This window comes from Lutra lutra, chromosome X, assembly GCF_902655055.1.
Source record: "Lutra lutra chromosome X, mLutLut1.2, whole genome shotgun sequence".
Taxonomy (NCBI): domain Eukaryota; kingdom Metazoa; phylum Chordata; class Mammalia; order Carnivora; family Mustelidae; genus Lutra; species Lutra lutra.
The window spans coordinates 34,900,765-34,918,117 of NC_062296.1; the positions used below are offsets into that span (position 1 = coordinate 34,900,765).

Genomic DNA, 17,353 nt, shown 5'->3' on the forward strand with positions numbered 1-17,353 from the left:
TCTTATTTTCCACTGAGCTCAGAAACAGTGAGCTATTCATTTAATATTTGAGAGTTCAATGTTTTGGAAATCAATGAATAATATATTTTAAAAATGTTATTAAAGCCTTCAATTTGTACTGGGCCGATTGTCAATTTGTTGATTGATAGTTTGTCCACCAGAAAAGGGCTGTTTTGTGCCTAAAGATCAGAGCATGCATATGGATATGGTATTAATACAGCTCTGCAAATACTCACTAAGTACAAGCAAGCCCATAAATGTTGCTTCCCTGTTCAGCCTCCTGGAAAGAAGCACTCAGAAAATAAGAGACATGAAGATCTAAGGAATATTCACCAACATAAATAATTATTCAGTCTTAACCAACAGGTATAAATGGTGCTTTGCAATGTTAAAAACTGCAATACCACCACCAAAAACAACAATCATCATATCTAGGATCGGTTCTTCATCATTCATATTAATGCAGGGGTAAAAATGGTTCTAAAGCTGAATTTTGAAAGCACTTTGACCATGGTTCTCAAATTGTGGTCCCCAGACCAGCATCATCACCAGGAACTTGTTAGAAATGCAAATTCTTGGGCTCTACCCACACTAATGAATCATAACTCTGGGAGTGGGGCATAATAGTATGTTATGACAAGCCTTCCATGTGATTCTGGTTCAGGCTCAAGTTTAAAAATCACTGAATGATGATAGAGGTCTGTGTTGTCCATGGCTAATGAACAATTCCAATGTGACTAGTCTGAATTGAGGTGTGTTGTAAGTGTAAAATATATATTGCATGTTGAATATGTAACATGAAAAAAATTGTAAAATAGTTCCTTGGTGAAAGACATTTCCTTTTATGTTGTGTATATGTTGAAATGATAATATTTTGAATACATTTGGCTAAGTAAAATATCATTAAAAATTTCATCTACTTCTTTTTTTTTCTATGTGGCTACTAGAAAATTTAAAGTTACATATATGGCTTTTATGACATTCATTTCTATTGGAAGGCACTATTATGGATGGTTTTTTATTTTTTGGTGTGTGTGTATGTATTGGTTTTTGGTTAATGCCTTTGGGTATACTGGCTCAAGCTAATCCTAAAAAAGAATTTTCATTTCTTGAGGACAAAACTCCTAAGTTAAATGCAAGGAGGCTAATAATAGACTGTAACAACAAAGGACCTCAGGCTATGGTTGAAATTCAACTTGGGTCTTCTACAATCATGTATAAATTGATGGTAGAGCTATAAGATGCAATCATATATCTGATCGGAGATGGCAAGATTTATCTACTGTGCAAAGGAAGACAACTTAGAATTTATAAGAAAGTATTTGAAAGAATATCTGCTTGCCCTGATACACATACTGAGTGGCTTATAGACTGAAATTTATATGCTTAGTTGATATTGGTTTTCTTATTTATACACCTGTATTTAGTCCTAATTTGGCTGAAAGAGCTAAGCTATTATGTTGTGCTATGGCTGTGTGGAAAGTGACATATGTTAATGACATTAAATTGCCAGAAAAAAAATCAGTTTCTTCTTGTAAAAGACTACTTCTTCAAGGCACTTCAGTGGGGAAACTTAGAAATTGCTTCTAATTTATTGGTGTTTGCTTTGAGATTATTTTGTTTCAGAAAGTTCTGCTCTACCTTACTCCAGCTGGGATCAAGAATGCACCCAATCATTGTTCACTGGCAGAAGGGTAGAACTGCATATAAACGGACTACTTTTTATATGGCAAATGAAGCTATCTAATCTATCAGGCAATATGAACTATGGTTAGGAACGGTAAGCTTTCCATGAGCCTATGAAAATATCTAAAGTCAGAAATAAGTCATTGCCCCCAAAATGTAACAAAAAACTATAAAATCTAAAGTAATTAATGTCTAATGACATGTCTATGAAGCATATATGTCAACTTCACTTAGTGACTTCAATTTAGTAGTTACAGACATTTCACTGCATTAAAAACCAAATTGTAGATTAGATTGTCTTTAGCAACCACTCCTGAGTAGTCATAATGACTTCCAATAAATGATACCTAACCAAAAATTCAGTGTTACTTGTAATCACTTAATTTCAAAATCAATATTTTTAAAATATCACTTTAAAGAGTTTACAGCAAAAAAATTATATGGGCCAGAGGTGCCCTTTAATATATTTGATATAACACACCATGTAGTCTCCATAAATGAGAATGTATATCAGCCTACGAGGATCTAAAAATTGCCCTGTTACCAAATAAAATGGGCCTAGGTCTAGATTCCTCAGACTGGTACAAAGACCAAGCAGTACTATTGACCAAGAGGTAACCATGTACATCTCAATGGTGACTGTTTAACTATAGAAGAACTGCCTGCAGAATGTCACTGTTTCTTAACATTCATTACTAACCTCACTATTCCTGTTTCATATGGGGGACACTCCCCATCTCTGAGGACAGACTAAAGGACTGTTAGGAAACCTAAGGTTTTTCACCTTCTGAAGGTATGTGGGAGAGGAAGAAGACCAATGTTTCTGTTTATCTGGGACCAGACACTATACTATCATGTTGGCTGGTTAGTTGGAAAGAATGTGTGGCCTTCAGGGGACATTTGTTTGTTTGTTTTTAGATTTTATTTATTTAATTGACACACACACACACACACACACACACAGAGAGAGAGAGAGAGAGAGCATGCACAAGCAGGGGGAGAGGCAGGCAGAGAGAGAGGGAGAAGCAGGCTTCCCCTGAGCAGAAATCCCAGGATCCCAGGATCATGACCTGAGCCAAAGGCAGACACTTAACCAACTGAGCAACGCAAGCGCCTCAGGGGACATTATGTTTTGCATGACAGTTGGGCCAGGGAACATGAGCTGACCCAGAACATAGCTAGAACACCAGGTGTTGGTCCTGAGGACTGAAATCAAATAATTTCCTGGCCCCACATTAAGTAAGAATAGGACCAGGCATACTTACCCATCCCTGTGTAAATAATACTGGGGCTGGGCCTACTTTCTTTTCCCTGTGTTAAACAGCATCAGGTGAGAGCATATTTTCCTATTCTTACGTTAAAAACTATGAGAACAAGCAAAACTAGCAGTTTCTTACTTCAAGAAATGCTTATTCTTGGAAGATAAGACTGAACCAACCGAAGCATTTTACTCAGTAAGAATAACAGCTTGCTCACCAAGACTCTTTTTTTTTTTTTTAAAGATTTTATTTTATTTATTTGTCAGAGACAGAGGGAGAGAGAGTGAGCGAGCACAGGCAGACAGAGAGGCAGGCAGAGGCAGAGGGAGAAGCAGGCTCCCTGCCGAGCAAGGAGCCCGATGTGGGACTCGATCCCAGGACGCTGGGATCATGACCTGAGCTGAAGGCAGCCGCTTAACCAACTGAGCCACCCAGGCGTCCCTCACCAAGACTCTTTTGAAGACTCTCACTTCACCAACCTAAAGCTATTTAATCACAAACACTGCACAATCCTAACCTGTACCTTGCCTTGTAAGACCTGCTTTAAAATCACATAGCCATGAGGTGCCTGGGTGGCTCAGTGGGTTAAGCGTCAGGCTCTGGATTTATGCTCAGGTCATGATCTCAGGAAACTGAGACTGAGCCCCACATGGGGCCCATCGGGAAGTCTGCCTCTCTCTCTCTCCCTCTGCCCCTCTCCCCCTCAAACAAATAAATAAATGTTTAAAAATAAAATCAAGGTCACTGGGGTGGCTTAGTCAGTTGAGTGTCTGCCTTTAGCTCAGGTCATGATCCCAGGGTCTGGGTATTGAGTCCTATGTCAGGCTCCCTGTTTATCACAGAGTCTGCTTCTCCCTCTCTCTCTCTGCCCCTGCTCCTGCTCTCTCTCTCTCTCTCTCTCTCTCTCCCTCTCTCATGTGTGCACGCTCACTCTCTAATAAATAAATAAAATCTTAAAATGAAATAAAATAAAATCACATAGCAATGCTCTAAAACCCTATAAATGTTCTTCCCTGACATCCCCTTTTTAATACACTGCAAAACTCTATAAAGGGAGGGCTCTTTCTTGCTGCTAGAGTTTAATAAACAGCTTGGCTTATTAACAGGTCACAGGTATATTGCACAGGTATATTGTGACCTTATTGTAGGTCACAGGTATAATGTTGCTATGCTCTCCCTTCTAGGCTGAGAATAACTATGTCTGTCTAAACTTGAAAAAGAGGGGTGCCTGGGTGGTTCAGCCACTGAATGTCTGCCTTTGGCTCAGGTCATGATCCCAGGGTCCTGGGATCAAGTCCCACATCAGGCTTCCGGTTCTGCAGGAAGCCTACTTTTCCCTATCTCAATCCCCCTGTGTTCCCTCTCTCACTGTGTCTCTGTCAAATTAAAAAAAAAAAATACTTGAAAAAGAATGTCAATAGATATTCTGGCTTCTCTTCAGATGATAACTGGAGGGGAGGTGTGTGGGATTTTGGGTGAAATAGGGGGATGGGGATTCAGGAGAGCACTTGCTGTGATGAGAGCCGGGTGTCCTATGGAAGTGTGGAAACTACATTGTACACTTGAAATTCATATTAATTACACTGTATGTTAACTAGCTGGAATTAAACCAGTGAGTAAGGAATGTTTTTGTCTTACTGAAAATTTGTGATACTATTCTTGTGCCACATGTTGGGGCAAGGGAGGTGATTATTGCCATAAGCGGGGTCCTGGAGTCTTTTAGAACTCTGAAGTGTTTGGCCGATCTCTCCAGAAGGATACAGGTAGGTATGCACTTTTCCGTATAAATTCTCTTCTCTTCTCTTCTCTTCTATTCCATTCCATATACATTCACAGAGCTCTTATGAAGCCAATCCCTATGGACTCTAAGTTATAAACCCTGCTCTAGACAATACCTCAGCTAGAGGAAGTGCCTTAGGAAACTCTTCTTTCTTTGAGCTCCCTTGTTAAAGGTCAAAGGAATTAGAAGTAAGGACTTTGGAGACTCCAGATCACGCTAAGTGTGGTCTATGGGCCATTTCTGGTGCTTGCTTAAGATGCAGATTTCAGGGTTCCATTCCACTTTGACTTGCACCTTCTTCCAGGCAGATCTGATACACACTGAAGTACAGGGACCACTAATCTAGATGAACAAAATAAACCAGTACTTCGAATTGAAAGCTCAGTCTGTGTCAACTGAACAAATCATGCATGACGTTCTTGGCACAAATCATGACATAGTCACAGTAGTTCTCTGGGCACAAATCATGACATAGTCGCAGTATTGTTGCTACTTTCCACTCAAGATACTAGTCCAGGATTCTAAACGCATTTCTTTCCTCTCAATAGTCCAATACAAATATAAGATTTTAAAGTAGTCTTAAACTGAAGAGTAGGTCCCTGAACAGTATTTAGCATTTAATACACTCACATCAATGAAGCTACCGTAAGTGAGTAGTAAAGCAGAAGTCACAGGACTAAGGGAGGGATTGCTGAATTCAATATTAATGATATAGTCACTCGTTTAAAATATTTAGTGACTACAACACTTCTTCTATGGTAATTCCCACCCAGGCTATTAGAGGATGCCAAAACTGGTGATCAGTTTAGGCTCTGTCTATAAGGGATTGTCCAATTCCATTAAATCAGATCTTAAAGGGTAGCCAGGTCTACTTGGGAGTGTTTCTAATGCAAGAAAGCCTAAGGACCATCAAGGCACTCTCCCCCTGGAACCATAAGGAGAGCACAGGGTGCTCTCAATTCCCCATTCCTAAGTAACTGAGTTCTACTGAAGGGATCCAACCTAAACTTAAGGGTCTAATCCAGTTCATTCAATCAATAGAAACCCAGCCTCAGTTACGTGGTTTAATTAGTATCTCCACCTGGGAGTCCTACCAGCTCTTCAGACTCCAAACTATCCAATAGGAAACTCAGCATCTGCTCATGGAAATTTGTAACTCCCAAAAGATGGCATCCTCACACTTCTGCCCACCCATGTATCATTTCAAGCCTTTGACCTTGACCTTTCCTCCACATCCAATTAATAAACTAAACATTTGAACCTCATCTCCATTCCTTCTGCCACCATCTCCATTAGGCCCTTGTTACCTATGGCCCGGATGCTTACGGGACTCCTCCAACTGATCTCCCCTTCATCCAGCCTCACCTTCTACCCCTAATTCACTCTGGATGTTTGCTGTCAGGTAACTGTCCCCAAAGCATAAGCTTTCATTGCCTAATTCTCCTGTTCCAAAAAACTCCAAAAACTTCCCAATGTATACTGGAAAAGGCCAGATTTCTGCCTTCCTCCCTCCCTCCCTCCCTCCCTTTTTAATTTAAAGTTTACATAGTGAACATACAGTGCAATATTGGTTTCTGGAGTAGAATTTAGTGATTCATCACTTACAACACCCAGTGCTCATCATGACAAGTGCCCTCCTTACCACCCTTCACCCCTATAGCCCATCCCCCCACCTCCCTCCCTCCATCAACCCTCAGTTTGTTTTCTACCATTAAGAGTCTCTTATGGTTGGTTTCCCTCTCTTCCTTTCCCTGCCCCCTTCCCATACATTCATCTCTTCTATTTCTTAAATTCCACATATGAGTGACATCATATGTTTGTCTTTCTCTGACTGACTTACTTCACTTAGCATCACACACTCTAGCTCCATCCACATTGTTACAAATAGGCCAGGTTTCTTGGAATACCATTTTAAGGGCCCCAATGGTTTGGCTCCAACTTAATATTCAAGGCTTAATTCCTATGATTCTTTTTCTTGCATCTGTCTTCATTCAAAACCACACCATTTTGTCCCCATGCTCTCCTCATTACTGTTCCCTTTCTTATGTTTTTCCTTTTGCTTAGAATGTCTTTCCCCATCTTTACAGATCCAATCCCACCAGACCTTTACAATCTAGCTCAAATGCAGCCTTTTTTATGAAGCATTTTCCAACTCAACATTCAACAAATATGTACCAAGTACCTACAGAGCTTTAAGCCCTTTGAGACAACGGCCTACTTCCTTTTTCCTACCCAGCTGAAAATAATCTCTTTTCTCTGAGTTCTCATAGCAAATGGACATATTTTATGGCATGTAACATGGTCCATATTGTATTTTGTTTCTTGACATGCATACTTCTCTTCCCTTACCAGAATAAGCTCCAGATTTCCTAGTGCTTGTAAGAGGGCACTTGATAAATATATGTGAAAAAAGTAAATATCCAGTTGTTTGATCTCCAAACAGTGAGAACATCATTTTTTTTCTGATTTGGTGGAATATTTTGATCATTATGTAGATGTAGTTTGAATTCCACAAGCAAAACCAGTAGAAGCAAGCTCAAAAGAAAGGGACAGTAATTCAGGAGATATAAACCATTGACAAAAATAAAAACCATTCTACTAACCATCCTAACAGGTTAGCATTTAGAATAACTGACCTACCTACCTAAAAAAAAAATACCAACTATTTCTTTGCCAGAATACCCAGGTCATATTTATTATATAATAATGATATTAAGTAAATCAAGGGAGGAAAGGTAAGTATTGATCAAGGAAGACTGGCATTTTTGCTTTAGCTTATATTTAATAAACATATAGTATGTGCTAGGTAGTATACTAAATATTTTATATGCATTATCATATCACATTCAGTATTCATACAATAAGACTAAACACCTATGTCCAGAGACTTCATCTTTTCTTTTCTTTTTATGTTTAATTGTGGTAAAATATACATGACATAAAATTTACCATCTTAGCCATTTTTAAATGTACAGTTCAGTAGTGCTAATTATATTCACACTGTTGTGCAAGCAATCTCCAGAACACTTTTCATCTTGCAAAAATCAAACTCAGTATACAGAATACCCTATATCTCCTATGAGTAGAACCATACAGCATTTCTCTTTTCATGACTGGATTATTTCACTTGGCATAATGTCCTCAAGGTTCACCCATGTGGTAGCATGTTCAATGTATCAGAATGTCCTTTTTTTTTTTTTAAGTAGGCTCCATTCTCAGCAGAGAGCACAAAATGAGGCTTGAACTTATAACCCTGAGCTCAACACCTGAGACAAGATCAAGACCTGAGCCAATATCAAAAGTTGGACACCCAACCGACTGAGCCACCCAGGCACCCCAGATTGTCCTTCCTTTTTAAGGCTGAATAATATTCTATGGCATGGATATACCACCTTTATTAATCCATTCATCTGTTGATGGGCAAATGGGTTGCTCCCACCTTTTGTATATTGTGAATAATGCCACTATGAACATGGGTATACATATAAAAATCTGTGTGAAAACCTGCTGTCAATTCTTTTGGGTATCAAACCAGAAGTGGGCTTGCTGGATCACATGGCAATTCTATTTTTAATAGCCACACTATTTCATAGCCTTTACTCATTACCACTATTGATTTATTGCTATCACCCTTATTGCCCAGGGTGACATGAAGCAGGCCAGAATCTGTCCTCTATAAAAGGTTGATCATCCAGGACTCTTTGAAGCAACAGTTAGGAAACTCACTAATGTTAATTATTTCAAAATAAAAGCATGTAAAGGTAAGCCTTGTCTAAGATAATTTTCTGTCTAATGCCTATGGGTATTCTTGCTGCTGCTCTATCACTTCTAAGCACTTTGAACTAGGTTACTTATTTTCTAGTCACTTCTTTAAGACTATCTATGTGAGCTTGGGCAAAGTTACCTCCCCCACTGCATCGCAGTTTATTGGAACAGGTGATGCTCAGAGGTATAGCAGTATGACCTCAGTTGAGTTATTTCACGTCTCTGAACCTCATCTGTAAAATGCAGACAATGGTAAGACCTACCTAATCTCGTTGTCAAGAAAGGCTAAGTGAATGCAAAATGTTATCCTCCCAGTGCCTGGCACATTGTAAGTGCTGAGTCAAGAGAAGTCACTGTCATGACGATTATTATTTTCAAGATTGTTTGCATAAGAGAAATAGAAACATCTGTCTATGTAAAGATTTATACATGCATGTTCATAGTAGCTTTATCTACAACAGCCAAAGCCTGGCAATGTTCCAGAGAGACTTCAGTGGGTAAATTGTGAAACAAACAGTGGTGCAGCCATACCATGGAAGACTACTTGGCAATAAAAAGGAACAAACTACTGAGAACATGTGACTAGGATGAACTGTAAGAGCATTATGCTGAGCATTAAGCCAATCACCAATGGTCATATACTATATGATTCTGTGTTCATGAAATGTCCAGAAAGACAAATCCATAATACCAGACCAGTGACGGCCTGGGGCTAGGGTGGGAATGGGATGGGGAATAACCATAAGCAGGCATAAGGGATCTTAGGAGGTGATGGAAATATTCTAAAACTGGATTAAGGCAATGGTAGGGCTGGTATACACATTTACCTAAACTCACCAAACTGTACACTTAAAAATGGGTGAATTTTATAGATTTAAATTATACCTTTAAAAGACTGTTTAAAAAGAGAAGAGATATCTAAACTGAATCTGTGTGATGGCATTCTGTTGGACTGTCAGAAACACTGATCACTCCAAACCATTTTCAATTTTTCACTTACCGAGGGATGGGCTGCTATGTATCCGTGTGCGCTTTTATCTGAAAAGTAAAGATAAGGACATCACCTTTATTTCATGAAGCCTGCCTCCCTTAGAGACCAGAGTTAATAAAAAATTAACCTGCATGCCTTTGACCAGAAGGAAATTCCCCAATTTGCTATTGAACAGATACTATGACAAATGACTTTGTTGTTCTGAAAATAGCTCACACCATTGCCCCCTCACATGTCATTTTATAGACCTTAGTGCAGGCCTCTGGAGAATCTCATCTATATAGAGGACTATCGATATTACATACTACTTTCTTTAAAAAAAGATTTTATTTATTTGAGAGCGAGAGAAAGAGAGTGCAAACATGCATGCAAACAAGGGGAGGGGCAGAGGGAGAGGGAGAGAGAAGCCTCAAGCAGAGTCCCTACTGAGCACAGAGTTCAATGCAGGGCTCAATCCCAGGACCTTGAGATGGTGACCTGAGCTGAAATCAAGAGTTGGATGCTTAACCAACTGAGCCACCCAGGTGCCTGGAGATTACCTACTCCTGAGGTATGAATCTATACATCTATATCCAGAATTTCTCCCCTATTTCCTCTCTCCCTTCTCTTCCACCCTGCCTTCCTTCCTTTCTCTTTCTCCTCCCCCACCCCCACCTCCTCTCATCCCATTCCTTGGTCTCAACTCTAGAGCATCTCAGAATGTCTGGTGAGTTTCACTCAGCTTAGACAATACTAGAATGAAGCATTTTTGGTTCTGGTAGCCTGTGGTTCTCTAGTGAACCTAGAGGACCGTTCTAGACTTCCTCACATTAATTAAGCACTGTTTGATGTGTCACTAGGATCTCTGAGGCCTATCATGTATATGAAAGACTAAATATCATAAAACCTCTCCTTGCTGGCCTTTTTTCCTTTTCAGTGTTCTGCCCTGGAGAATAGCAGTTAAACTATCTTCTCAGTTAAAAACGTCCCATGGAGCTTGTGAATTACTACATGCCTTAAGTTTGGGCTTTGACATGTGTTATGACCAAAGGAGACACTCCTCCCCTTCCAAGTGTCCCCTTGCACCATCCCTGAAGATATTTTAGGCCTGCCCTATGTTAAAACCATTGCTAAGAGGTGGGGGCTCTTTACAGCTGGACCACTAATGATAGGATTCTCTTCTTTTTTTAGATGTTAAATAATAAGTTGTTCTAGAGAGGCACCCTGGATTATCTTTCTCAAAACACAAAAATATTGGTTGGCATATATTTTTCAGTTGCTTATAGTGCAAATGTGAACCTTAAAGTTTCAAACAAAGGCTCAGTCTGTGTGCTAGCAACTGAAGTCAAGATTTGGCAGGAACATGACCATTTCAATTTCTTATAAATAGCCAGACGTGATTTCTTTCTTTAAGCCTGATTTTGAAGTTGGATCAAAATAACCTGGCAACCACAAAATGAATGCTGTATCATCAGGGTCCAATTCAATGAATTGGAGGGAAAAAATAAACTTTAGGAGACCACGGTTGGACCCATATGCCTCTTATCTCATGGACACATCACAAGGCCTGATCCTACATGACTAAGGAAGTGTCTTCTTCATGCCAGTGCAGAGACCAAACACTTGTGATTGCTGATTCAAAGTGACAACTGCTACTTCACTGAGCAATTAATTCCCCCTACTCGAGTTCTAAAAACAGCCAAGTCATAAACTGCCTCACATCAACTTTACCTTCCGGCCTATCTTTCCATTTACTGTCACTGAAGTCATTTGGAGAAGGTACTAGAACTGACTTCAGATGCCCTACAGGCATTCTGGTCTAATCCTGAGGCTCTGAGATGAGAATTCCTTCTTCTCTCTTTGATACCTTGGAATCCTCTTACCTCCCGATGTAAAGCTCATGTATTTCTGGTTGTTGACCGTTTCTTTGGAATCGTAGAATTTGAGAACATCCAGGACGGCTTGTGGGTTCTTCTTCTGTTCCAGTTTTGTTATGTTGGAGGTTTGGAGTAACCGTGCCCACTGCTCAGGGATTCCCTGTGGACAACCAGAGGGAAAGAATGGCAGCTCAGAACATTGAGCAGCTGCATTTTCATGTTCCAGTAAAGTTCTTCACCAAGAAGCCCATGCTACCTGTAGGATTACACTTGGGAAACTGGAGTGACACTCTAGATTTAAAGTTAGTAACTTAATAATGCAATCATTCTCTTCTCTAATTAAAACACATAGGTAAAACTAGGATCCAACTTAAAAAGGGTGGGTGGGAGTATGACTGTGATAGAAAAAAAAAGCGCATGAAAATCACCTCCATATTAATTCTGCTCATCCATGAAATGATGTTTACGGCTTAGCTTATTTTTTCTGGCGACTCAGGGCAGACATAGCAAGACTTCTCTAAATTTGTGCACAGTATAGTATAGTGCAGATCAATGGATTTTATATGACTAGAATCACATAAGCTCTTTCTGGGCATGTAGTAATCGGAAGATCTTTCCGAATGGAAGAAAAGCCTCACCCTTGGGCAGTTTCCACTTTGCGATTACAAAATGTAATTTTTGGGGGTGGGTGCTCTAGGGCTTTAATGCAGAGGGGAATTGAGAGGAGGCAAAAATAGAATAGAGGAGGAACAACAGCCAGGAGGTGCTAAATAGTTTCTCCTCACCTCCCTCCATCCCCTCCTCCCCACTTTGCTCATTGGCCACATAGAACCTGGGGACTGTGACACCCGTGGCAAAGCCTTGTGAGAATTGGCAATACGCTAAAGGATTTAGAGCAGAGAGGAGGGAGCGTTTGGAACTCAAACCCGGGACAATTGCACCAATTACACTGAAAGATTAGCTTCACGTTGAGCGTTGAGCCTTCTTTCCTACATGTTCAGCCTACGGATGCCCCCATTTTGTAATTGTCCAGCCTCCAAGGGCAACTTGGAGTGAGAGACAGACACACTGTTCCTGGAGTGCATCTAGACACAATTTGCGTGGCCTTGCCCTCCGAAGTCTCGGCAAAACAATGTGTGACGTGGGCCTCCAGAGTTTGGGAATGACAACGAAAAAGTGAGATAAGCCAAGCAACAACTCTACTGCACACACATGAACCTGCTGCGCAGTGCTATGACATCTCAAAGAAGCACTTTGATGCAAGCTTCTTTTGGGCCTGTGACGCACCTCTGGGAGCTTCCCTGGGCACATCTGTGAGCCATAGAGATCTGGCTGTAATGGACGTAAATAAAGAAAGAAAAGAAAGTTAAAACAGAATGTGGGACAACTTAGAAGGTGGGAGGAGATGAAACCAATGGGTCTGAATGGGGGGGGTCATCCCTTCTCAAATGGGGCGGTTATGAAAATCGAGAGGTCTTAACTCCATCAGGGGCAGGACAGGTTAGGACAACAGATTGCAGGAAACAGAGGGGGAGAAAAAAGACAACGTTCTCAAGTTGGGACGTGTAATTCCACTTGGGGCCAGGTGTTTCCTCCATAAATACACAATAGTAAAAATTACAGTTAAAGGACTGGAGAAATTACCAGAAGGCAGAAACATGACTTTGGAGGGAAGAAGGATGGCATCATGAAAAGCTTTGACGATAATTTGTAAGTCTGTGTTTACGACTGGGTGATCACAGGTAGCCAATGGCCATGTGATGAACTTACAAATTTCAGTTCCCAATTCTGGGTAAAATTTCCAGTTTCACAGTGGAAGTGTCTGTGTGGCTAAAATGGACAGGATGGTGACACAGGAATGCTAAATTTCACTGCATTCTCATTGATGCGATTCTTCTGCAAGATGCAGTGAGAAAGTCATGACTGGTTTAGGGAAAACTAGATTAAGGATTTCCCACACAGTCAGACTCTACCTTTGAGTTTCTTTAGACCAGGGGAAAAAGGGAAACCATTGCATTTCAAAGCATATATGAACAATTTCCATTTTAGTGCTACAGTTCTGAAGTCCTGGCTTCCCACAAAATGAGTTCAGATATAAGGTAACGACTTTGTCTAAATTAAGAGATTGTCTCCAAAGCTACAGAAACATGCTTCGACCCAACTGGTTTGATTTGGGATACAGGTCTTTGATTCCTGGTATTTGGGGTTACTCCAAGCACAGTGAAACAACACTTTGACATGCATTAATCACGCAATTCGATGCTAAAGCCTTAAGCCACATATTTGAACTCAGGAGCCCATGCATGATCCCAGTTCTGATTCTAAGTGCAATTAATAGCATTTGGTTAATACTGTCATGGCCAAAGGAGTTATTAAGTGTTACAAAACCAGGTATGCATTGCACATAACCACTAGGGCAGACATCACTGGCATGATCATTACCGTAATTATCAGAATATTCTCAGTTATTATACATTCTGATGGCACTTCTAAACTTTTGTGATAAATCAAAGTCTCGTGATCACTAGACAGCAGGGAAACATGCTGTCAATTGCAGAAGATCCTTCAGACAACTATACTTACCCCATGACTACCCTGCTGACATCATTTCTTGTTTCTTTGAGAAGTTGAGATAAACTAGTCGATCAATGAGACCTTACACTTAAATTTGAATGTATGCCCCAAAGGCACATCATCAGAAAGCCATCTCATTACTCCAGATTGAGGTACAAATCCCAAAAGTTAAGACAGCTAATGGAGACCTAGAAGTATGAGCATCAGAAGCAGGAGCACATTTCAATGCCTGACCACGTGTACAAAAACAACCAGATGTACAACAAGCTGGGGATTGTCTGGTGTAGCCCAGGAAAATGGCAGCATGATACAACAGGCCAAGCATTTATCTTATAAGAATGATCATGTATATCACTCATACCATTTTTCCCTCTGATTCACTGGAAGCGACCGTCACAGGTCTAGAGGTCTGGAAGGGGGAGTTCTGAAGTATTTGGGACAAAAATGGCAATATAAAGGGTAAGGACTTTTCATAGTTTAATACCCCAAATCTCACCTCCCAACCGAATTTGAATCTCAAGGTCCAAGTGTATAACCAGGTGTACAAGGTTATATGGACCAACTAGCCATAGGACAATCAGCAAGGGGCACACCAAATCGGCATCTAAGCATTCATAATGACAGGCCCTTGGAAGACAACTGAACAAAACAGTTCAACAAATTGCTCAAAATTCAACCTAAGCAACAGCAATAATCAAATTTGGCAATATGCCCCCCACCACACGTGCCTGTGCACATACGCAAGCATGCACGCAATACATTAGTGGTACTGTGGCAAATAGGACCCAAATTTAAATGCTACCACCAAAATGATTTTAAAAGCTTATTATCATTGGGCAGTTTTTAAAGTTGATAAACGTAAACCATAGGTGAAAAGAATTAAAAAGGACAGAATTTGGTGTCTTTAAATACAATGTGTGGACAAATAGTTTCAAAAGACCACAAGAGGACAATAAATGCATCAGATTTCCAAATTTAGCCTGTTGTCTGTCCATATCTTCAAAGGATTTCCAACAACTGCTTGCCTCCAAACAGATGTTTTATTTTAAATTGGGTGCGGGGGAGGCGGTGGGGGGGGCAGGTGTTGGTTTGGTTGGGTTCAGTTGTATCAATCTGTTGGCTAAAATTGGAAAAAGTGCCTGTCGCATATCCCACCCCCAGCCCTCTCTGGTGGGTTCTTTGGGTTCTAACCGATGGCCAAGTGATAATGCAGTCAGCCAAATGATGGTGATTCACTTTTTTTATTTCCATTCAGAACCCCAAAAGAACAAAGAAATAACTCAAGATAGATGGTATCATAAGATGTCAAGCAAGTTGGAAAGTGCAGAAAAAATTTAAAAAGCAAATTAGAAAGGAACCAGAATGTCACATGAGAATAGTGGAGGAGAAAGCTTTCACATCAGACCATAAAAAGGAAGGAAAAAAAAAAACGTGGCATGAGAGCAATAAAACATAAGAAAAGTTAATGCAGAAGAAAAGCACACAGAAAATAAAACAGGTCAAAACTGGAAGCATAACGTTCTTAAAATAAAGAGGGAACAGTTAATAAACCACATGTATAAAGTTGAAGTGCTTTGACTGTTTCAAATGTCAAAAAAGTTGTAGTATTTTTGTTTAGATTACAAAAATCATTATTATTGTTCTTGGGGGGTGGTGACAGTGGTAATGGTAGTGGTGACAGCAGTCAAGGCCATTTGAATAATGTCTCTGACTCCAGGGATGAAATTGGTTAAATCCTACCAGTGTCTCAACTTTATCAACATGAGTATTTCTTTACATTCTCTTCTACTTTGTATTGAGAGTACAGAAATAATCAGCTCACATTACTTTGCAAGGCCAAGATGTTTACTCCATTTTGATTTTATTCTCATATTGCGTACTTCCAGAATTGGGAAAAAAAAAAAGGGCAATTTGGCTGTCAATTCAGAGACATGGTTTGCTTCTCCAAATCCAGTTAATTTGTCCCCCACCCCTTTTTGGTTCACTCAGTCATATAAGTTTACTTATTAACCATCAAGTTATGAAACAGAAAATTTAATTATTTTACCTCTAAAATTATTGGTTTTAGAACCCAAGATTCAGTGGTGATGATATCATAAAACACTTTTTTTTCTGAATAAAAGTACTCATTATCTCAGAATGTACATTTTTATTGAGATCCTTACTAGTACAGAAAAAGGTAGTTGCTCTTCCTGGGGACATATTTCTAGCCACATCTTTTCCTTCATTCATCTAAAAACAAAGATGCCAGATCTTGAAAAAAAAAAAGTACAAAATGATAGATCTTGTGTTATTTGAGCACTACAGATATCCAAAGAAAGGCTGAGTCTATAGCTCTGGTCTTTCTGGAGAATTTGTATTGGTATTTATTGTGGATTGCATATATTTAAAGCACATAACCACTAAAGCACACAAGATATATTCATAAATATTCTTCCTGAAACATGGGGTTTGTTGTTTTGAAGGCCTTTGAAATATACCTGTTAATAAGCCTAAAAATAAGCCATGTTCTTGAAATCAAAGGGAAGACCAGGTCAGTTGTACAGAGATTTTTGGTTAGTGTGGTAGCTTATCTGAGTAATCCAGGTTCTAATGTCAAGCCTGAATTATTCAGATGGACTGTCTTCACTGGCCAAGTTGAGTCAGTTGATTCTCTGATTCACTTCAAACAATAAAGAACAGACTCAAAAAAGTCTCTACCAGGACTACGTCTCCTGTGCCATAGAAAATTCGCATTTCCAATCACATTGAAGACTAACTGCGATTAGACATTTTTACGATGGATAAAATAATTTTTCCCAATACTCTTGCCACTCTCTAGTTCCAATGGGGATTGACTCAGTATAGTCCATCTTCCTTGAAATCATCCAAAGCATCAAGCCTGACATTCTGGGACATGGGCAGGCTTTCTTGAAACCTATTTTCACAAAGGAATTTTTTCATGGCTTGCAAAACAATAAGGAGCTTACTTACAGTGAACTCCCCGGTGACAGCATCAAACCCCACATGAATCGTATGTTCAAAGTCTGAAGGAAGAGAGATCTCTGGGCGTTCTTTCTCCTTCTTCTTATTGGCTAAAGGCAAAATGTTAACAGGTATTTATTGGGGACATAGTTTTTTCATCTCTAAGTTGTACAATTAGGTTCATCAAAAACAACTACAAAGCTGAAAGACAACTGAATCCAACACAAGCTTAATAGGATTTAGCTCCAGAAATTATAATTTCATCTGCAGAAGTAGCTGAGAGTTTGACAAAAAATATTACATCCAGATAATTTACAAATTCCCCAACTCCAGTTCCAACAAAACTTGCAGTCACATTGATTTATGTCCTTTACCAGTCTAAAAATGTAACCAACAGATATCTAGGTATATTGTGGTTAACTGGCTTTGTTGGATTGAATAGGACTTACTAAAGAAGCAATTCATTATGATCAGGTCA

General features: G+C 39.7%; 1 protein-coding gene across 7 annotated transcripts in view; it reads right to left on the reverse strand.

The window, feature by feature from the left end:
• The window catches only part of PAK3 (p21 (RAC1) activated kinase 3), a 248,423-nt gene that overhangs the window by 56,469 nt on the left and 174,601 nt on the right, over positions 1 to 17,353 (reverse strand). For 4 of the 7 annotated variants that reach the window (XR_007124782.1, XM_047716045.1, XM_047716044.1 and 1 more), the window contains 5 exons: positions 16,885 to 16,985; positions 14,273 to 14,335; positions 12,625 to 12,669; positions 11,344 to 11,497; positions 9,491 to 9,528 (listed from right to left, as the gene is read on the reverse strand). Coding sequence is in view for 5 of the 7 variants with exons in the window: in XM_047716045.1 (XP_047572001.1) it covers positions 9,491 to 9,528; positions 11,344 to 11,497; positions 12,625 to 12,669; positions 14,273 to 14,335; positions 16,885 to 16,985 (401 nt within the window). In the remaining 2 variants the exon portion in view is untranslated. The remainder of the gene's footprint in view (positions 1 to 9,490; positions 9,529 to 11,343; positions 11,498 to 12,624; positions 12,670 to 14,272; positions 14,336 to 16,884; positions 16,986 to 17,353) is intronic. The other 3 variants (XR_007124783.1, XM_047716046.1, XM_047716047.1) reach the window with 2 other exon arrangements.